This window comes from Podarcis pityusensis (genome assembly GCF_964106645.2).
Source record: "Podarcis pityusensis genome assembly, chromosome: Z".
NCBI classification, from domain to species: Eukaryota; Metazoa; Chordata; class Lepidosauria; order Squamata; family Lacertidae; genus Podarcis; species Podarcis pityusensis.
The window spans coordinates 15,479,098-15,502,476 of NC_138044.1; the positions used below are offsets into that span (position 1 = coordinate 15,479,098).

Sequence of the window (23,379 nt, forward strand, 5' to 3'; positions counted from 1 at the left end):
GTGATGAGAACCAGGAGGGAGCAAGAGAATAAAGATGTAGGGTTGTTGATCACTGAAAAAAATGGGTTTTGTTTTCCTGTTGTTATAACAGTGATGTGTGTTCTCCCACCAAATTAAGTGCTGGGGGACAGGTTCCCCAAGGAACTTGGTGAATTCTGTCCCCTCCATAGGCCCCTCCATTGCCTACAGATGGGTCTCTTGCTTCCCACCTCAAGGAATCCAGCAGAATACTGCCCCACCCCACTCCACTTGCCATTAATTGGAATTCAACAGAACACACATAAAACTGGAATGAGAGCAAGAGAGAGCCGTATGGCACACAACCCCAGAGCAGTGAGAATTGTGTTCTTTTCCTAGGTGTTCGCTTAACCTTCCCCCCTCTTTTCCCTTTGTGTTCAATCTGAGCACCTCCTTTGGGTGGGCTAATGAAGACTCGAGGATGAGGAAAGGAACCCCTTGAACAACAGGGGGCAGTGGTTACAGGTGTGAGTACAAAAAGGGACCTTTGAGGAGGGTTGGTGCATACATCCAGGCCAGCGATGACTCTTATTTTGGCACTGGGTCAACAGGTTAAGAGGCCGAGAAATATTGGGAGGGTGTTCAAGTGGAACAGGACCAACAGGAGGCCTAGGTGGAATTTAGGAATTGGGCGTCATAACACATCAACAGAAGTCCCCAGCAAGATGTCCTTGTAATAGTTCAGATACATGGGCTCTTCAGAAGGATGCCCCTTGTGCTAAGTTTTTGCTCAGGGTCTCATAATATGTAAGAAAAGTCTGCTGGATCAGGTCAGGGGGGACTCATCCAGTCCAGCATCCCATCCTCGTAGTGGCCGGCCAGATGCCCCAATGGGAAGCCCACAAGCAGGACCTGAGCATGACAGCAACTCTCACCACTTGTGATTCCCAGCAACTGGTATTTGGTGGTAGACTGCCCCTGGGCATGGAGGTTCTACTGGATTGGCCCATTATGAAAAGCACCTTCTAACTCTATGGTGCTGAGTGGACACAGCAAAGGAACTGGTGGAGTGGTGGCCACCTGGAACCTCAGATGGCTTTCCCTGGCCTTAAGTTCCTATCACGATCTATTCACAGGAGGGAGGAAAAGACCTGCAAAATTCCAACACACAAGCCCAGATGTTGTGAACTGAAAAGCATTCGTCTTGATTTTTGATCCTCGGTAATGAAGGGACTGGATCAGTGTTTTTGTTTGGGAGGGCTTTCTCTCTCCCACCCCCATGTTTTCCATTCTCTTCTGCTTCGAATGAAGCTCACGAGGCTGTTTTGCATGCAAAGCTTCTGTCAGCTGCTCTACACTAGGGTCTAAGATCTTAGAAAGAGCTGCCCTTTCATTATTAATATTATTATGATGTCTGATGAGGTGTGTGTGTGTGGTGGCTGTTTGGTGGCTGTAATGGCATTTTTCCAAGAGAAGCGTGTTCCCCAACTCTGGGTGGGGGTGGGGGCCGGTGCGGATCTCAAAGCAGAAGGCACTGTTGTTTTTGCATCTCTCCTTTCTTCCAGTCTCATATATGCACAGCAGGAATATTGGGAAGGACGAGTACATTTGGTTTAGGGCAGATTAATGCCTCTGGGCTGTATCCAGAAAAATATGAACCACCGAAATTAATGAATCTAAGTTAGTCACACCCATTATTTTCAGTGGGCCTACTCTGAGAAGTACTAGCATAAAATAAATGACCCCCCCCCCAGTACACAGTTAAACTATGGAACTCACTTCTTCAGGAAGCCGTGATGGCTATCAACCTAGATGGCTTTAAAAGAAGAATAGACAAATTCAAAGAGGACAAGGCTATTAATGGCTACTGGATGTGATGGCTTTGCTCTGCCTCCACAGCTAGACACAGAAATGCTTCTGAATACCAATTGCCGGAAACCACAGGAGGAGAGAGGGCTCTTGTGCTCAGGTCTTGCTTGTGGGTTTTCAACATAAGTTATCTGATCTGTTCTGAATCCTCCAACATTCAGCTTAATTGGATGTCCATGCGTTCTAGATTAATGAGAGAAGGAGAATTTTTTTTCTCTGCCCACTTTCTCCTCGCCATGAATATTTTATAAACTTCTATCATGTCACCTCTTACCTTTTTTTCTAAACTAAAAAGCCCCAAGTGCTGCAAACGTTCCTCATAGGGGGGTTGCTCCATCCACTTGATCATTTGGTTGGCCCTTCCTGGGCCTTTTCAGACTCTACAATATCCATTTTGAGGTGAGGCAGCCAGAACTGTACACAACATCCTAAATGTGGTTGCACCATAGATTTCTCCCCCATCCCAGAGAAATGTTGCATAACGGTTCCCCATTGCCAATTTCTCTGCCAGAAAGAGTAGAGAGTTCTGAGAAGCCCTTTGAGCACAGCTGTTATTTAGAAATCCTTCATTGATGTCACTCATTTAAATTCCTGGTCCCCACATGCTCCCCGGCCAATAGAAACAATGCCACTACCGATTTTATGGATCAAGGAGACCACGAGATGTTTAATTTATTGTGTTCCCTTAAAAAAATGAAGATGAAAGTAGGCAAATAACAAATAACAACTGTTGCTTTCTGCAGGAGCTCTCCAAGGTCCTGAAAGAGGCCCACACCACGCTGTTTGGAACCCTACCTACTTTTGGGTCACTGTGGCTGGAATGTGAAACGGTGTCGACTGAATTTTGTAACTGATGGACATAACTTAGTCATTTTCATTAATTTCATAAGGACATAAGAAGAGTCCTGAGGGATTGGACCAAAGGCCCATCTAGTCCAGCATCTTCTTCTCACAGTGACCAACCAGATCTCCCAATGGGAAGCCCAAAAGCAGAACCTGAGCACAAGGGCACTCTCCCCTCCTGCTGCCTCCAGCTGTGGAAGTAGATTACAGCCATCATGGCTAATAGCCATTGATAGCCCTGTCCTCCATGAAGTTGTCCAATCACATCTGACCACCATCCAAGCTGGTGACCATTGCTGCCTCCTGTGAAGGCAACCCAAACTGAAATTTGAGAGGCATACAAAGCAAGGCAGGGCACCTCAGAGGCACAAAGCTTGAGTCCTCTCACCCCTGTTCTTGAATCTGCAGTGTGGCATATATGTGGAGTGGGTGGCAAGGAATGGATCGACACAAGCTCAAAGCATGATGGAACATGCTTTGAGCTTGTGTCGATCCATTCCTTGCCACCCACTTGTGCCATTGTGAAATCGACTCCAATTTGCATTAAGTTCAATGCACAACAGTTAATATTTGTTCAGACTTGCTCCCTCAGGAGACAGTGATGGCTGGCAATCTGTTATTATTTATTTATTATATTTGTACACCATCTTTCATCTGAAGAGCTCAGGGTGGTTCACAGCATAAAAATACAAAACATAAACCCAAACTATGTAATAAAAACAAGAACAAGAACAATACTCATTTTAAAGAAGATTAGACAAATTCATGGAGGAGAAGGCTATCAATGGCTATTAGCCCAGATGGTCAGGCTCCCCCTTCACAGTCAGAGGCAGAAATGCTTCTGAATAACAGTTTCTGGAAGCCACAGGAGGGGTGAGCACTGTGGCACCCAGGTCCCTTTTCAGGCTTTCCATTAAAGCATCTGCTTGACCCCTGTGAGAACAGGATGCTGGGCCACAAGGGCCATTGGCCTGCAGCAGACTTTTCTTATGTTCTTACATTTCTTGTATTCTTACACTCACAGACAAACAGTGAGCCCCACAAACAGAGTGCTTATTGCACTGGGCTATTGTGAGGATGGATGCCATCAGGATGTGAAAGAGCATTGCATATGAAAAGCGCTATAGAAATGATTAATAATAATAATAAAAGGCCATTTTCTTTTTGTCTTGGAAGAATAAAATGCCAACAAAAGAGAAGAAGCCAAGAAAAGTGTGTGTGTGAGTGTGTGGTGTGTGTGTGTGTTTTTTTTTTTGCAGTGCTCCCAACTTCGAAGAAGTGTAAAGGCGCATTGCAGGCAAAGTAAATGCCAACATTAATCTGTTACCAAGATGCTCAAGTTAAATCAAATGCCAGCCGATCCCTCCTTATTCGCCACCCTGCCCAAGTTTCCCAAACAAAAGTTGATGCTGATACAGACAACATCTTTGCAATCAACCAGTGGACACCTGCCTGTCATTCCAGAATCACTTTGAAATCCAGCATAAACAAAGACTATGTCTCCTCAGGTGTGCGGGTCAAAGATGGCCCTCTAGCCATCTTAGGTCTCTCCAAGCCCCACCTGGACATGCCAGTGGGGGTTGAATCTGGGACCTTCTGCATGGCAATCAAATGTTTTACCACTGAGCTAAGGTCCTTCCTCAATAATTTGTTTAATTTAAAATATGCTGCTTTGGGACTGATCCGCAGACCTTCGGCATGCCAAGCAGACCACTGAGCCTTCCCTACCTGTCTCCAGTATTGCAAATTCCCTACTTCATATCCCACCTGCCCCTCCCTGCCACAGATGTGTCAAATGCTTTGGGTTTTACTGTCCGTCTGAATAACCTTTCCATTTGGCTTTAGAGTAATTTTCTTTTGAGAGTTGGGTGGGGAGTGGGGGGAAACCTGACCAGTCTGTCTGGGAGACAAAGGATGAAATAAAGTAAAACAAATAAAAAGGTCCCGTTCTCCCCCCCAGCATTTTTGTGTGTGTTTTAAAGAATATATTAAAAATAAATAAAACCAAGCCAGCAATCTTCCAAGCCTCAGTGCTAAGGTCCCTTGTGAACAATTAAGGAACAGAGAAGCTGTATGAATCCTAGCTAACTCTGAAGATGCAGAGGATCAGGGTGCTATTAGGAGAGTTCTACAGCCGCTTCCAAAAAAACCTCAACGCAATCCCAGATGTTAATGAACGATTCATTTCTCTGCTGGATGTTCAGAAGAGTGTTTGGGTGACGTCCAGGGTTCATAATGAAGACAGAGCCTCTGCATATTTATTTCTCTGTTGGAGTGTATATTTAGTCTCTGCCAAATGACAGAAATTCTCAAGGTGGTTTACAATCTACAAGAAGATAGACAGGAGTCAATATAGAGGGGCAAAGACAGATGCAGGTCCCCACTGCCTCACCCAGATGTTCCAGCTTCTGCTTCACTTCTAAAACAGGATTGTAGAAGAAGAAATGGTTGCTGTAGAGGCTGGATAGTGGTCCTTTGTGGGGATCCTTCAACCTGTGGAACTGGTACTGTTACAGGTGCCCCATAACAGCTGTACTGCATTTGTAAGAAATCAATCTTTATGCATGGTAGCACCATATTGACACCAGACAGGTGCCTTCAATGTTCTTTTTTTGCCAACAAACAACTAAAAACATTTTTGTTTAGACAAGCCTACCAAGACATGTAGAACACTGATGTATGTTTTAATCTGTGTTTAGTTTATTGCTGATTTTATCTTTCGAATGTTTTATGGAGTGTTTTCCCCACTGATAATCTTATTGTTTTATTCTCTTTGCAAACTGCTTTGAGGTTGTTGGGTCCACTCTTATGCCCCGATTAAGCAAGGTATAAATTTAGTGAGATAAATAAATAGTTCCTGCACTGTGCTTGGGCACCATTTGTTCAAAACACAGCAGCAGCAGCAGCAGCAACAACAATGCCTTTGTGTATGTGTGTCTGTCATATGTTGCCAAAATCTTTCCCTTTCCGCCGGCTGCTGCTTTCTCCAGGGAACCCCAGCAATGTGAATTGAAACACACTTATGCAGGAGAGAGAACGACTGTCTGCGTGCTCCCAGTTGACAAAACTCTGCCAAGAGGGAAAGGCAGAGAGAGTATTTTATTAGCTGGGTCCAGGAAGTCTGGACAATTACTGCGGGGATCAGTCTGCACCTCCCCCCCATGTTGTTCCATCAGCAGCAGCAAGCGGAGTTACAGAAATCATCCAGGAACGCTGGTTGGGGTATATTCTGCATGACAGCAGCATCTAAGATGTACAACGGACACCTCAGCCAACTGCCTCCAAAGATATCTCTTTTAAAAGAAAGGATGGTGGGATCAATCCTGATGGGCATCATTTCCACACGCTAGGCCTGAAACTCTTTTAAATGCCCACCAGAGAAGAGTAAGGACAATTAAACCTATCTGTATTTGTCAAAAACTAAACTCCCTTGAAGGAACTTCAAAATTCCACCTCCAGGGAAGCAGAACTGACATGCTCTCTCTTACATTGTTGGATGTAGGGTGCAATCCTGTACTTAAAAGACTCACTGCCTGATGTAAGAACATAAGAATAGCCTGCTAGATCAGGCCATTGCTTGTCTAGTCCAGCATCCTGTTCTCACAGTGGCAACGCGGCTGCCTGCAGGGAAACCTGCAAGCAGGATCTGAGCACAAGAGCAGCACTCTCCTCCCCTGCGGTTTCCAGAAGCTAGTGTTTGGAAGAATTGCTGCCTCCAGCTAGACAGAGCACAGCCATTGTGGCTAGTAGCCACAGACAGCCCTCTCCTCCATGAATTTGTCCAATATTCTTTTCAAGCCATCTAGGTTGGCTGACGGGACGCGGGTGGCACTGTGGTCTAAACCACAGAGCCTAGGGCTTGCCGATCTGAGGCAGTTTGAATCCCCGTGACGGGGTGAGCTCCAGTTGCTTGATCCCGGCTCCTGCCAACCTAGCAGTTCGAAAGCACGAAGTGCAAGTAGATAAATAGGTACCGCTCCGGCAGGAAGGTAAACGGCGTTTCCGTGTGCTGCTCTGGTTTGTCAGAAGCGGCTTAGTCATGCTGGCCACATGACCCAGAAGGTGTCTGCAGACAAACGCTGGCTCCTGCGGCCATAAAGCAAGACGAGCACCACAACCCCAGAGTCGTCTGTGACTGGACTTAATGGTCAGGGGTCCCTTTACCTTTACTAGGTTGGCTGACATTCCTGCCTCATGTGGGATCAAGTTCCATCATTTATGCACTGTGTGAAGAAGCCCTTTCCGACTGAAGGGTAGTGAGATGCCGGCATGATAGATATCTCCTCTAATATACAGTGGTACCGCAGGTTACATACGCTTCAGGTTACATTCGCTTCAGGTTACAGACTCCACTAACCTAGATATAGTGCTTCAGGTTAAGAACTTTGCTTCAGGATGAGAACAGAAATCGTGCTCCGGTGGTGCGGCGGCAGCAGGAGGCCCCATTAGCTAAAGTGGTGCTTCAGGTTAAGAACAGTTTCAGGTTAAGAACGGACCTCCAGAATGAATTAAGTACTTAACCCGAGGTACCACTGTATTGGTGCATTGGTGGAGCAGCCTCACCACGAGGAAACATGAAAACGTGGATGGGATGGGGTGACAGGGGAAAAAAGAGTACACTTACACCAAATCCCATTGTCATGCTTTGCTTTACACCAACCTCAGGACTAAATGTTTGGGGTGTCTTTCTATTGACTTCACAGGTGATGCACAATGGCAGATGTCCAGTCGTATTTAAGACCTGGCTATATATTTTTACAGTTGGAGAGTCACCTTACCCCACATATTGTCACTCAGCCACTTTGATCTGCAGAACTGGCACTTTTCCGAGTGCAAAATAATATTTGTTCAGTGCTTGCAAGGCACCAATCTTTTAGTGTGGCACCCTGGAACTCCTTGCCTATTGACAGGTGCCTTCCCTGTATTCTTTTTCAGCACCTGCTAAAAGCTTTTCTGTTTAGGCTAGCCTACCTAAACAGGTACAGTTCACATACCTTTTAACCTATAATATTAACTTTATCATGCATAATTTTAACTGTTGGTTTTATTCATTTTGCGCGCGCGCGTGTGTGTGTGTGTCCCCTTGTTTTTAGTATTGATTTGTAGTGGCACTTTGCATGCACATTTCATATTCTTTGTGAACCCCTTTGAAGTTTTATTTACAGGGATTCATTTTTTTTCTTCCAAGGACCTGAAGGTGGAATACATGGTTCTTCCTTTCTCCTTATTTAATCCCCACAACAACCCTGTGAGGTAGGATGCATGCAGAAGGTCCCGGGTTTCAATCCTCAGCATCTCTGCATAGAATGGTTTCACTCTGGATCTGCTCCCAGACAAGGTAGACATCACTGGCCCAGATGGACAAATGAGACGACTCCATGGAAAGTAGATCCATGCATTGCAAAGCAATCAAGAGAGATGGTCATAAGCAGGGATAGTGATTTAGGGAAATTTGATTTAGGTTGGATTTAGAGCTGATCCTATCAAATTAGCAGTTTCCAAGAGAGTTGAACCCAGCCATCCTTAAAATTCTTACCCAAATTCTTAAAAACTTACCTAAATTTTGTGATGTTGTTTTCCAGCTGAAAATATTATGAGGAAATGTGCCCCGAAATGAAAATAACATACAAAAATGTGAAAATAACAAAAATATGAAAATAACATACAAAAATGCATTATATTAGTGAAAATAACATACAAAAATGCATTATATTAAGAGAATTTGCTTACAGAAATATGCAAAAATATGTTTATCAAGAGAACCTCGCACAAAATGCTGAAGAGTTTCCAGGAAGGTTTTTTTAATTGGAAATTGCTCCGGAAATGTGAAGAATGGTGAGCCTGAAAGACATTTGACTCAGCCTGATGCTCTTGACCATCCTAGGAAAACAAGTGATCAGTGCACAAATGGATACCAGTATATACTACTGTTCACACCTATCTGTAGCACGCAAGCTGCTTTGAGCTCTTTGGAGAAAAAGGTGAAATATAAATGCAAAAAATAGATAAACAATAGCATTGGGTAGAATTGGGTGAACAGTTATGTGGGACGGTCCCTGCGTCTAGGGACAGTCCACTATGTGGTTGGGGCTCAGGCCATATGAAAGACTGTATCTCACTTTGTGAGCCTGTCTCCCAAGAGAGGTAAGACTGGCTGCCTCTTTGCTTTCCTTTTGCTGGCAGGCAAAGACCTTCCTGTTCAGACAGACCTTTGGAAACTAAGGTGCAGGTGACGCTGATCACTGGGCTGCTGTCAGGGCAAAGTGGATTTGAATGGCTGGCTCTCAATATGTCTGCATGTATTTTAATTACTGGTCTTAACTACTCAGCTTTTATTACCGTACTTCATATTACTTCATAACGGCATTTTTAAATGTTGGAAGCCTACTTGAATCCAAGCTTGGGAAGAAAGGATATGGATGATGATGATGATGATATCACACACAGATTTCACCTTGAAATTCAAGTTTCAGACTCAAAGTGAAAATTTCACATGCAAAATACTAATGGCAAATGTGTTTCAGCCACATCTGAATCTTGGGTTCCAACTTGGTCTCAAACCCCATCCTGGAACGGGAAGCCACAATGCTGCCACAACTCTCTCCATTGTTTAGGTGGCACATTTGTTCAACCGCCGTGGGAGCAGAAACCAAGAGCGCTCCCCTTTCCAATTTTCGCTGCTCAATCCTCCCTTTATTGCAGCTTTCATCCTGTCATACCTGCTGATTGTTGACAGAGCAAAAGTAGAAGACCTAAAAAAACAAAACAAAACAAAACAAAATCAATTCCATCAGTTGGCCCTGCTCTCCTTTCTTCCTCCTCCTCCTCCTCTCACCATCACCATCTCCCTCCCCCACTGCTATTGTATTATGGGTTTATGTCAAGGTATGTTAGGTGCTAAATTAAACGTCAACCCAACTGTACGTTCTTGGGCTCCGGCAGGAGAAAATGAGTTGCCGGACTTGGAAAAGATCCAGTGTGCTCGGCTCAGCAGGCTGAATGCCGCGGCGTGACAGGCCCACTGAATCACTCCCCCTGCAGATTTCCAGGGCTGCGTGAAGCCAAGACAAATTTATTTTTAATGGTAAATTTTATTGTCAGAGTTAAGTCGAAACAGCTTCGAGAGAAGCAAGCCCCCCAGCTGTTTTGAAAGACGGTGGGGTGAGGCTCTTGTCAGGGGCCGGGAGTCTGCCAGGGATGAAATGAGCTGGACCAAACTCCATAGAAGATGGTGACTACCGATACAGCCTGCTCTGAATGTATGAAGGGATCCACCAGCTGCAAGACAACCCTCCCCCCACCTTGTTTATGCATTTAATCTTATTGTGGATAACAAAAGTGAACTGTGGAAATAAAGCACCACAGAGAGAGGCTGTTCCATTTGGGTGAACAGGGGACTGCTCCCTGCGCCCCCCCCTCCAGTCTGCGGTCAGCAAGATCCCACCTGCCCGCCCTCTTACTTACAACTGATTGGAGTGTGGCTCTGCCTGTCATTGGCTCTGGCAACACCTGCTGTTGATCTTCCTGCCTTCTGCCCTACCAGAGGAGGCTGGTCCATGAGGGCAAATGGGGCAGTGCCCCACCAACCTCAGTCTCCCTTCAGCCAGCTCCCACCCAATCTCCTTTCATATTTACAACTAATCCAGGAGGTTGTGCCATCTCCTTCCTCCTCAGCCTCTGTGTTTCCCCTTGTAGAACTCAACAGGGAAGAGGACAAAGCCCGCATTCTCCGTATAACGCATTTCAATATTCTCATAGTCTTCAGGCCAAGATGGGTAGTCAGTGGATTTTAAATATCTGTTTGGGTGTATTCTGCATGAAAAACACTTCATGCATGCTCAGAGGCCCGACAGCAGCCAAGTTAATGCATGAAAAAAGAACAAAGGTGCATGAAAATGCATACATTAGGAAACGGAATCTACTAAATTGCATTATATTAGGGAAATGTATATATTAGGAGAGGCTTACACTAAAATGCTGATGATTTTTTTAAGAAAGAATCTTCAAACTGAAGTGGAAAGTTGGAGAACTGAACTTAAGATTCTCCTCTTAAAACTCTAGATAATGGAAAGGGAGAATGGTAGATCAGCCAGCTCCCCCTATCGCCCTTCTTGCAGGGTGCAAAGCCCCTTGTGGTGAGGACTTTCGCCAGCCAACAGTAGGGGCTGAACAGGAAGAGGTGATAGCAGAGCTGGAGTCAGAGGGGCAGGACTTGATTTTGTCACCAGGAACCATTATTGACTTCCACAGATGGGATCAGATGCACCAGCAGAGTGTGTGTTTGCCCCCATAGCAGTCTCGTAAGGCAAGAGAGTCCCATAGCTTTAGACATTCGGCAGGAGGGGCATGAAAATCTGTGGGGCATCTTCATCACTTTCATTCAGCCCTGCCTCTCTGTCTAGAAAGTGGATAAAGAAAACTCTTGCTTAACACTAGAATTTGTGGACATCCAATGAAGCTGAATGTTGGAAGACTCAAGGCAGATTAAAGAAAGCCCTTCTTCACACAGTGCATAGCTAACCTACAGAACTCATTCTCATTGGCAGGGGGTTGGACTCGATGGCCCTTGTGGTCTCTTCCAATTCTATGATTCTATGATTCTCACAGCAGTGATGGCTACCAACCTAGATGACCTTAAAAGAGGATTAGGCAAACTTAGGGAGGACAAAGCACAGTTGGAGGCAAAAATGCTTCTGAATTCCAGTTGCTGGAGACAAGGAGAGAATGCTCTTGTGTCCAAATCTTGCTTGAGGGCTTCCCATAGTGGGCATCTGGTTGGCCACTGTGGCACCAGGATGCTGGCCTAGATGGGCCATTGAGCAGACTCTTCTCATGTCATTATGTCTATATTGGAATTGTGACTTCTGAACCTTGTGCTCACTGCTGAGCCTATCCTGTCATTTGCCTGGTTGAAGATCTCTTCCTAACCCTCTCCAGTAAGAGCCACCATTGTTGTGTTTGGGGATGGGAGGGTAGAGGCCTTCCCAAATTGGGGAAACAAGTACCCCTTCCCTAATTCCTTCCCCCAAATGTCCCACCAGGCTAAGAACAAAGAGCTAGAAACATGCCTGGCTATAATTTTGCTATTGTGCTGGGGGTAGGTAGCTCCAGGGATGTCTCTCCCCCCCCCCCAGCCACTGTAATGTCTTTTTCCATGCCCTTACTGCATCCTGACCATCTGGTTCTTTTTCTCTGGGGCACAAACACACTGGGAAATGGGGAGGGTTAATGTACCAAGAGGAGGCCAGCTCTCCTGTTCTTTGAGCTTCATTAAAGGTCCTTCAAGCCATGAAGAAAACAAAAAACCAGTGGCATTCTGGGGCCACCCAATACTCACAAGGCCTTCAAATGTCTCTGGGTTGGATCCAGCATTACTTCTCTCTATATGCATCATTAATGATGAGCAGGGAAATGGAGAGATGTGGAGGAAAGAGGCAACAACGTGGATGTTTGTGGTAGTGGAATGGTCACATATGTAGGGGGCAAAGAGGGCTGTGGCTCAGTAATAGAACACCTGCTTTGTAGGCAGAAGGTCCCAGGTTCAATCCCCCAGTGGCATCTCCAGGTTGTGCTGGGAGAGACTGCTCTCTGAAATACCGGAGAGCTGCTGCCAGAATTACCGGTATATGGACCAATGGGTTTTTAACCTGTGTTTGCATACTATCCAAAATGCATATGTATCCTGTACTTTTCTGTAAAATATTACTGTCTGAGTCATCATTTCTCAACCCAGCCTCACACCGGTTGTAGTTCTTAAGCTTTTTCTAATTCATCCCTAGCCAAGGTGTGAACACCTCTGCGTACGGCGAAGACATTCCCACCCTGTCAATGCCCCCTGGTGTGTAGGCAAATGGAAACAAATCTGACACTAATGAAGCCATGCTGATGTGAACAGTTTCCCTGTGTTCAGTGTGCTTCAAGGCACTTTGCTGTGCTTCAGCACAGTAAGGTGAACACTCCCTTGCATAAAGCAAATGTTACTGCACACTTTCCAGGGTGTTCTCCTGTCTCGTTCCATATCGCAAGAAGTCAGATCTTTTTGGGAAGCTGGTTTGTCACGCAAGATCTCCTGACAGACTCTAATTGTGCAATGTGAATTTGTCAGCACATGACTGAATCCTACCTAGAAACAGTGGCAGCCTGGAAGCACACTGAGTTATTTGCCTGCCTTGTGGGTGAGACCCTGACATGTTTTGCAGGGTTTTTGGGCCAGAAACGCACAATCATGTGTCCCAGGAGACCATCTTGAGGCATCTACAATAAGGAAGCAATTGCAGAGATTCCCAGCAAGCAATGATGTTGCACAGACTCCCTCTTTCTTTCTTTCTTTCTTTCTTTCTTTCTTTCTTTCTTTCTTTCTTTTGTCTCTCTCCCTCCCTCTCCCTCCATCTCTTATTGGCTGCCAGCATCTAAGGAAGGAGTAAAAAATGACACGCAGTTGCAACTAACTGTCTAAATCTGCAATGCTGTACAATTAATTAGTGTGGGGCGTGCGGAAGGACAGCTTGCAATGATTCTGGGAGCTGGGAGGCCTCTTTTAGCTCTCTTGGAAAAGCCACCCGGAATCAGCCAGCTGTGAGGGGCTAATGAAACACAGAGGATCTCCTCTCCCTAATTCTGCACACCCTTCAATGGCTCCATCTCATTTACAAGCCCCTGGTCCTTCCCACTGCTGTGTGTCCGATCTCACCTGTGATTATTATTGTTATCCAGGTCAGAGGATTCTGCCCAAGGCAAAATGTCACTGCAACTTGGACAGTGCAGAATTCAGAGGGGAGGAGGGGAAGGGGAACATGTGAGTAGTTATAGAAACCATTCTACTGTACTGTTACATGCCACCCTAATATCCAAGTTCCAGGCACTTACCCAGGATTTAGTTTCCTTGGAATGAACATGAGTGGAGACTGTGGTATCCTTAGGATATATGGTCAAATATGCACATAAATATGGGACGCAGGTGGCGCTGTGGGTTAAACCACAGAGCCTAGGACTTGCTGATCAGAAGGTCGGCGGTTCGAATCCCCACAACGGGGTGAGCTCCCGTTGCTTGGTCCCTGCTCCTGCCAACCTAGCAGTTCGAAAGCATGAAGTGCAAGTAGATAAATAGGTACCGTTCTGGTGGGAAGGTAAATGGCATTTCCGTGCGCTGCTCTGATTTGCCAGAAGCGGCTTAGTCATGCTGGCCACATGACCCAGAAGCTGTACACCAGCTCCCTCAGCCAGTAAAGTGAGATGAGCACTGCAACCCCAGAGTCGTTCGCAACTGGACCTAAGGTCAGGGGTCCCTTTACCCTTTATGCATACCTTTATGCACATATATACAACCTGAGCATAAAGTGGAAGGGCTCACAGCATTCACCCCCAACAGATCTTGCTTTTCCATTAGTCACAGCTTTGGATCCAGCACAGAGCAAGCATGGCTCTGTGTCTCCAGCTTACATCCTGCTTCCAGCTCAGCTCTCACACACCACACTGGCTCTTGTACTCCTAGGTGAGGCAGGTGGAGGAAAGACCCATCCAACCTAGAGGGCACCATCACTTAGCTGTAGCTCTTGCAGCTGAGCTCCTTCTTTTGGGATGCTGATGAGGACACTTAGTGGGCATGTATCACAAAGAAACCTGCCTGACTGCTTCAGCAAACTCCTTTGTCAGATTCTAATGTCACTCAGTACAGGACCCCGATAATCAGAAGGTACTCAGGGCATCATCCAGGCTGCCCCACCCCACAACCTGCAACAGTACAAAGATAATATTTGCATGCATTTCTACCTCCCACTTTTGCTTCTGGCCCTACCCATCACTGACATGTGGCCTTTGGGAGCTTGCCTAGAAAGGAAAGGCTGGAAAAGGCCCTGCCTTGCACCATCGTGGCCTTCGGGCTGCACACTGTCAGACACAGGATGTTCATTTAGATAAATCTTTTGGTAGGACCCAATAAGCTGATCCCTGTGCCCCTATTGTTTCTGTAGCCAGTGCTATGGGAGATTCTGGCCCATCCCTCCTGGGTGTGTCTGTCTGTCCAAGCAGGGTAGGGACCTGGAGCCAGAGAAACTGCCAGGCTGAGCACAGCAAAGCAGGCTGGTAAGGGGCTCCAGATCCAACATCAAAAGCCAGTGACAAGTAGAGCCAACTAGCGGTAATTCTCTTTTTGCCCTCCTCCTTGCTGAGTTCTGCAAGCACCAATGCTAAGACTAAGGAGGAGCCAGTTGTTAGGCAGGACCACCGTCCTGGACTAGTTGTAGGAGGAAGGGAAGTTGTAGCTGGCTGAGGGCAAGCTGAGGTTGGTGGGGCAGTGTTCCATCCACCCTCCTGGGCGAAGCTTCCACAGCTCAGCTCAGAGGCAAGCTGCCCAGACATTTTATAGATTGGGGTAAAACAGAAAATGTCAACCTCAACGGCCTCCTTCTCTGCTCCCCTTCCATTTTTACAACCTCCTCTGCAGATCCCCCCACAAACACACTGAAGGCAGTGGAGGGTTAAAAGGAGGCTGGGGAGGGACAGACAGCAGCAATGAGGGTGTGCCTTAGAGGCTAGATCTCCACCTGAGGAGACTGCTTCATCATGTCTCATGGTCGGGCCAGCACTGCTGCCAAGGCTCCTTTCCTCAGAGAAGGAGCTTCCTTCTGCTACCTCAGTTTAGCTGGGGGGGGGGGGGTCCTTTGCCACAGACACTTGTTTTCTGGAGTTTGCTGAGCTCTGCATGGAGAACACCCCCCCCCCACACACAATCTGCAGCCATCTATGCAGAGTGTCAAATCCTGGCAGAATCAGATTGCTATTTTTTTTCTTTGGGGGAGGGGTCAGGGAATGCAGGTGGGAAAGAAAACAGGTTCTGGTCAGATGGAGCAGGAAGCTTAACCTGATTGACAGCACTGAAATCTGCTGCCAATTAAGAAACTCATACCTGCTTGCCAAGGCTGAGATTGGAACGCATTCTTTTATCCTCACCCCATTGCATTAGGAAGAAAAACGAACAAGTGAGCCTGTGAGTAAGTGGTGCAATAGCCAAAACGTACCTGCCATGAATAGTCAGGACATGCTGCAGCTCTGCAGAAGTACTGTGAAAGCACAAAATGTTGCATTGGCCTCAGAATCCAGCTTACTGGCTTTTTGAACAAAACCAGCACCAAGTTTCTAGACCTTGTGGGTGCAAGAAATGCAAAGGCAATGCTTAGAGTCATCACAAAAGCAGTCTGGGTGGCTGAGGCAAGTTTTTCTCAGTGGGGGGAGGGGGAGAGACCTCCTAGTCAAATGTAGCAGGAATGGAGAGCCATTGGCCCTCCTGTTGTTGCTGGACTACAATTCCCATCAGCCCCAGCAAGTATGGCCAATGACCAGAGATGATGGGAGTTATCATTCAGCAACATCTGTAAGGCCATAGGTTCTCCACACTAAACGTATTACTTTGCCCTCCAGATGTTTTGAGACTACAATTCCCATGATCCCTAGCTAGAAGGACCAATGGTCAGGGATGATGGGAATTGTAGTCTCAAACATCTGGAGGGCCGAGGTTGAGGAAGAGTGTGCTAGATTATGCAAAATATGGTATGTGTTTTTTTTAAAAAGATCATTCAAAACAAGAGAGAACAGGCATGTTTGCATGATTTATACAGGTTGCAGGATTATATTTATTGTTGTTCTTTTTATACTGAGTTTTTTTGGGATGTATTATTTGAATGAGAAGTGTTATAAAAATATTTTACATGAGGAATGCCTTCCTTACTTTAGTATTGCTGGAGGAGACCCTCTGATTAATGGAAGTAATTCAAGTTGATTAAGTGGCTAATGCAAGTTGATTAAGTGGCAATTTCTTGACATGTTCTGGCAGTCCCGGAACATGCATTTTTCTAATGGAAATCACACCCAGAAGCTACACACATAAATCTTTCTTTTCGTCTTTCTAGGGCAGCAGTTTTCAAGATGGTCCTGTGGAAATTTATTTGAGTTTTCCTCAATGAGACAATAATTAATGGCAGAAAATGCCCCCCAGAGAGAGCTTGTCCCTCAACAACCAACCTTTCCACTATTATTATCTTAAATAATTTAAATCTCACCCTAACCTGTGCAATGTGCATGCAGCTCTGCAATGGTTACAGTAAAATGAAACTCTACTGTAGACCCAGGGGCAGTCTACCAGGTACTTGGGAAAAAACCCAGGGAAGCTTGTGTTGCCTCCATGCCTTGCTTGCAAACTTCCCAAAACACATCTGATTGGCCACTGTAAAAAACAAGTGTTCTGGGCCAAGGTGGACTGAATGAGGCTCTTAGGTTCTTATGGGCCACATCGGGGGTAGTGAAACCTCCATGTGCAGGAGCAATCCACCTCTGAATAGCACTTGTGCGGGGACATTCATTCATTTCATTTATTGCATTTCTATCCCACCTTTTTCTTCAAGGAGTTCAAGGCGGTGTATGTTGTCTGCCCACCTTTCCTCAGTTAATCCCCACAACAACCCTATAGGGGAAAGTTAGTCTGAGAGCCAGTGCCTGGCCCAAGATCACACAGCGAGCTTCTTGGCCAAGTGGGGAATTTTAACCCTAGTTTCCCAGGTCCCAGTCCAAACCTCTAACTACTGCAGGGGACAGCCACTCATTTTTAACCTGCTCTACCTTGAAGGGTTGTTGTGAGAATGAAATGGGTGAGTGAGATGAGGAGAACCATAGACACTGCCCTGAGTTCTTTGAAGGAAGAAAAGGAAGAAAATTAAACAAATTTCTGTAGTGTGTGTGTGTGTGTGTGTGTGAGAGAGAGAGAGAGAGAGAGAGAGAGAGAATACCCAGGCAAGCTTAATTCTTTTTCCTCTCAAATGGCCAATTCACTCACATAGTGTAGATTAGTTATAACTTAAATCAGTGGTGCAGTTAGGTAATTTTAGACCCTGGATTTAATGGTCCTCCAGCCTACCCACCCTCTTTAGATGCTAATGTACATTGTTTCTCAGTGGAACATAGGAATCTGCCTCATACTGTCAGCCCGCTTACCTACCTAGCTCAGAATTGTTTACACTGACTGGCAGCGGCTCCCCAGGGTTACAGAATGAGATTCCTCTGACCCTGCCTGGAGATTCCGTGCAGGCAGGCGTTCTGCCTGGCCACAACTGGCTGTCCAAAGCCTCGTAGCGCAGCGGAGCCGGCATGTGAAACGCTTCGCCTTGCTGGCTGTTTTCTGCCCTCAAGAAGCGCGCGACTGAAGCAGCTCCCTCATGAAGCCTGGCGGCTAGAGGGGCCAGGAAAAATGTAACCGTGCACAGGAGCCAACTCCTAGGGGCCGTGGGGGGCTTCGGCCCCCGCAATAAAATATTTGAGGCAACAAAGTTGATGGACATTCCCATTCAATTAGTCTGTGTGCACTGCATCATGTGATCGATTATGGAGGACGGGACTTACCTGGGCCCCCACAATATTTTATTCAAATTGGCACCCTATAACCGTGTGGTGGGGCGGGGGGGGAAGGTTCCTGTCTACCCCACCCCACCCTGCCCATTCATGCACAGCAGGCGTCGCTTGAGGGCGCCCTGTTCAGGTGCGGAAGGAAGGAAGCTGCACGTGTGAACACAGCCCGAAGCCAACCAGGTTGCAGAGCGGTGGGTAAAGGGGAGAAAAAGAGAGTTGCGACTGAGGAGCGGTTAGAAGATAGGACACGTTTTCATTAACAACTTTCTGGTGTGTACTTATGTGTGTGTGAACGCCTCCCTTCCTGTATGTAAACGAGTGAATGTGTGTTTCCATCTTCTGGGAGTGCTGGTTCCCCTGGGGAGAGAAGGAATAGAGCCTGCTGCATTATTATCATTAGTAATATTAACATTACTTTCTGTAGTATTCGTAGTAATAGCATCCGTGATATCGATAGTAACAGCAATACTAGTATGTATACTAGTAATAGTAGCACTAAGCTATACAATACTATGCTACTAGTAGTAGTATCGTAGCTTAACAATTATTATAACGCGCGGAGGTGCGGAAGGCGATCGCCTCGCTACGCGTCTCCAAGTTCACACGCGCAAGAAACTCCTGCCAGCCTGACGCGCGCGCGCGGAGGAACCTCGCGTCTCGGCACCCCCACACCTCATCCCACCGCGCTGCCTGCTTCGGCTTTCCCTAAGCGGCAGAAGTGCCGCGAGCTTCGGCCAGACAGCTTCAGTACCCGCTCCCACCCCTCAACATACGCACGCGCGCGCGCCCCACCATCAGCATTCCCAAGAGGGGAAGTTTTCTCTAGGTGGGTCATCACCATCGCCTCCCTTTCCTTCCTTCCTTCCTTCCTTCTTTCCTCCCTCAAGCAGCCCTTCATTACCCCCCCCCCCCGCCACGCACGCACATCCTTCCTGCAAAAGTGGGCTTGTTTTGTCTAGCCAAAAAGAGAAAGAAGAGGGGATTGCCTGGAAACGCAGAGAGAGAGATTCCCCCTCAGTTTCTTGCAGATGCGGCAGGTCCCTCCCCGTCCCCGCTCCAAATCTTCCTGAGATCCTGGCAGAAAGAGAGCGAGGGAGGAGGGAGGGAGGGAGGGAGGGAGGGAGGGAGAGCGAGCGAGCGAGCAAGCGAGCGAGCGCAGGTAAAAGGATCTGCTAAGCTAGAGGAAGGAACCTCAAGACCCCACCAGGAGGCAAAATTGCTCTGTGCGTTTTCCTATCCAGCCCTTTTCTCTTCCCAGCGCTTGGGAAGCAACCCTTTGCCTGTCTTCTTCCTGCTTCTCCTTTGGAACTCTTTTTGGTGGGCGGGGTGGGGGTGGTGGGAGAGAGACTCTCTCCATCACACCCCCTTGGGTACCACTTTGGAGTTGCGGCATCACCGGGGCGACTCTCAGTTGCGTTTGTGGGATCTGTGTTTTATCTCCACCAGTCTTTTCATCACCCTATCCAGAAGATGGTCAACGATAGATGGAAAAACGTGGGGGGAGCCTCTCAGCTGGAAGATGGTCCGCAGGAGAAATCCCAGGTAAGCATTTTTTAAAAAATAAATAAATAAGTGAGGATGGTGGTCTAAGAGAGGCAAGGAATAGAAGAACGGGGGTAGGAGGATAAACCCTGAGTGAAGGAGAGAGGAACTGGTATCGATGGAGAAAGAGAGATGTACAAAAGGAAATTGGAGGGGGGCACAATTGGATGCTTAATTTGGATTAGTTACCCCATTTATACTTACAATCAGGTGGTTAATATGGGGCTAAATAAGAGGATCTGATCCCTTCCCAACAATACACACACTATATTAATATTCCTCTGCACTTGAGGATGCAACCATCTCCATCCAGAGTCACTCTAGATTAAAAGGATGGAGGCTTTGGATTGGACAGGATACAGGATGCACTGCTTTCTCTCTGTTTCTTAGAAAACCAGCCACCCAAAAACTTTTTTATCCTCCTGTTGATGCTCCTCTCCCCTTCCTGTGCCCAGTCCTGTAATGTGACTGCAGTATCTTTGCACAAAATTAAAAAGATGTAGAAGTATTTGGGGACACGCGGATGGTACACTTTTGCCCATCCAGCCATGTGAGGTGGTTTCCCTCTTAGCTGCCAGTCAACCCACTGGCCGATCTAGCTCAGGACCAGCTCTCCATGAGTTTTAGATCGGAAGCCTCTCCCAGCCCTACCTGGAGATGCCAGGGATCAAACCTGGGACTTTCTGCATGCAAAGCAGATGTTCTGTCGCCAAGCAAGGCCCTTCCATTAAAAATACAAATAGGATCCTAGTCTCTGGGATTCAGTATGGACATAAGGGGATGCCTTATGTCAGATCATTGGTCCATTTAGCTCAGTACTGTCCACACTGACTGGCAGCAGCTCTCCAGGACTTCAGGCAGGGAGTCTTTCCCAGTTCAACCTGGAGATGTCAGGGACGGAAACTGGGACCTTCTGCATGCAAAGCAGTTGCTTTACCACTGAGCTGTGAGCTTTCCCTGAAAAGCAAAGCAGGATGCTAGTCCTCATAATTTTGAATCAAGAGCTGAATTAAATAGAGATATACGAAGGTGTTTTATACTGAGACAGACCACTGGTCCAGTTAGCTCAGGACCAGCCGCTCTCTAGGGGTCTCAGACAGGGAGTCTCATACCAACCCTACCTGAAGATGCTGTGGGTTGAACCTGGTACCTTCTGCATGGAGGACATGCTGTGCTACTGAGCTACAGCCCTTGCCAGCAACGAAAACACAATAAACTGCCATAGTGAGTTCATCTGCTATACTGATGGGTAGCTGCTCCCACAGAGTTTTTCCCCAGCCCTACCTAGAGATGCCGGGGATTGAACCTGCAGAGCAGGTAGTCTGCAACTGAGCTAAGCCCCTTTCCCTAAAAGTAAAGATTCTAGTCCTCATAGTTTTAAATACAATTATACAGGAACACAGGTAACTGTCAGACCATTGGTTCCATCTACCATCAGTACTGTCTACACGGAACAGCAGCAGCTCCCCAGGATTTCAGGGCAGTGGGCATTTCCAGACATACCTGGAGGTGCTGGCAATTGAACTTGGAGCCTTCTGCATGCCGAAGCAAGTGTCCTACCACTATACAGCAGCCCATCCCATCAAATGAAATCATGATCCAGGCTTTAGGTTGCTGAATTAAAGGCTGATTTCAACAGAAACATAGGAAAGTGGTTTCTATTGGGTCAAGCCATTGGGCCCATCAATCTCAGTACTGTCTATACTGACCAGTAGCAGCTCTCCAGGGGTTTAAAGCAGGAAGAGTTTCCCAGCCCATGCCAGGGATTAAACTGGGACTTTTTGCTTCCCACAGATGCTCTAAAACTGAGCTATGGATGCTCTTTGTGAACAAAGGAAGCTGTCTTGTTCAGAGCCAGACCACTGGTCCACCTAGTTCAGGACTGTCTACACTGACTGGCAGTAGCCCTACAGGGTTTCAGGCAATGGTTGTGTCTCCAACTCCTGCCTGGAGACTGAGCCTGGGACCTTCCGCATGCAAGGCAAGATGCCCAACCACTGAGCTATGGCTCTTTCCCTAAAAATAAAGCAAGATTGCACTGCAGGGGGGTTGGACTAGATGATCCTCAGGGTCCCTCCCAACTCTACAGTTCTAAGATCACAGACCTTGTGACTCTGAAGAAAAGACTGATTTTTAAAAAGAATTTAGCATAAGTCAGACATGGGTCCATCCAGCCCAAGATTGTCTGCACTGACTGACAGCTTTCAGAGCTTTCAGGCAGGGAGTCTTTCCCAGCCACACCTGGAGGTGCTCTTGGGGATTGAACCTGGGACCTTCTGCATGCAAAACAGATGTTCTGCTGCTGAGCTCCGGGCTGTCCTCTTCAATCCGTCACCCCCTTCCCTATGCTGCCAAGTTGAGTGGCATCCGGTCATCTACTGCTGCCAGGATAGGGGTGGAGGACGCAGGTGCATGGCTAGCAGCAGTCTTTGGAACAGGTGCTCTCTCTGAAACACTGTGGAGTTGGGTGGCTGGGAGCCCATCATCCGCCCTGGCAACCCTCACCTCTGTTTGTGCGAGATTAGCAGGCGTGCACAGGTCTCTCGCTGGAGTTTCAGGATGGCAGGCTCTGTACATTCACTCCCAGCTTCACCCTCCTGCACACACACGCAACCTTCCCCAGGGACTCTCTTGGAACCTGTGTTGCTGGCTGTTGGCAAAATCCTCCTTGAATTATTTAGTTTATTTATTTACAGACAGAATGTCACTCTCTTTCTCTCTGACTCAGAGGCTGAGCCATAAGACAGGCAAATGGATAAACAGGCTGGGGGAGAGGGGGAATGACACTCCCCACCTTGCACACACCCCCTCTCCAAAGCGCCTATAGAAAACTCACATGTTCCCTTATGAGCCCAGAGGCACTCTGTTGTTGCAAGAAATGGTATTGATTGATTGATTGATTGATTGACTGCATTTGCATGTAACATGGTTCTCTCCAGCTCTTCATTTTAATCCCCACAACAACCCTGTGAGGTAGGTTAGGATAAGAGAGGTAGTGAGTAGCTCAGTGTCTCCCAGTGAACTTCATGGCCAGGTGGGGATTAGTCTAGTGCTCTAACCACTACACCACAGTGGCTCTTGATGATAGTAGGCAGAAGACAAGCTGTAGGCAGAGCCAGAGCCAATTAGAAGTGGAGCCAACTAATTCTAGTTTTGTCTCCCACCCCTTCTACAAGGGGCGACACTGAGACTAAGGAGGAAGAAGTTGACAACCAGGGGCACCTGCTGGACTGCTTGTGAGTAAGAAGACAGGCAGGTGGGTTTTGCCTGGGGGGAAAGGTTGGTGGGGCAGTGCCCTTTTCACCCAAATGGGCAAGCCTCTAGTACTTTCAGTACACAACTGGAACAGAACCTCCAGGCTCAGAAGCAGTCTACTGCAACTTTAGATGCCAGAGACAAACAACTAGTGAGAGCTGCTGCCTTCAAGTCCAGCTTCTGGGTGTCATGACTGGCCATAAGAACATAAGAAATGCCTGCTGGATCAGGCCAATGGCCCACCTAGTCTGGCATCCTGTCCTCCCAGGGACTAACCAGATGCTTCAGTAGGAAAACTGCAAGCAGGACCTGAGCAGAAGAGCAAGTCTCCCCTGCAGTTTCCAGCATTACTGCCTCTGACTACATGGGCCCCCTTTGGCCTGCGCCAGCAGGGATATTCTAAGGTTCTTACTTATTTTAAACAAGATTTATATTCCACTGTTGTAAATTGATTATTGTTATTAGTATTACATAGCAGCCTGGGGTCAATTTGGATGAAGTGCTGTTTAGGATCGTTAA

General features: G+C 47.0%; 2 protein-coding genes across 3 annotated transcripts in view; both read left to right on the forward strand.

Moving 5' to 3' along the window:
• The window catches only part of QRFP (pyroglutamylated RFamide peptide), a 149,132-nt gene that overhangs the window by 19,447 nt on the left and 106,306 nt on the right, over nucleotides 1-23,379 (forward strand). The gene's annotated exons all lie outside the window — the stretch shown is intronic.
• Nucleotides 19,204-23,379, forward strand: part of FIBCD1 (fibrinogen C domain containing 1) — a 74,632-nt gene continuing 70,456 nt past the window's right edge. The window contains exon 1 of the mRNA XM_080990644.1: nucleotides 19,204-19,605. Within this exon, the coding sequence (XP_080846770.1) occupies nucleotides 19,534-19,605 (72 nt within the window). The 5' untranslated portion in view covers nucleotides 19,204-19,533. The remainder of the gene's footprint in view (nucleotides 19,606-23,379) is intronic.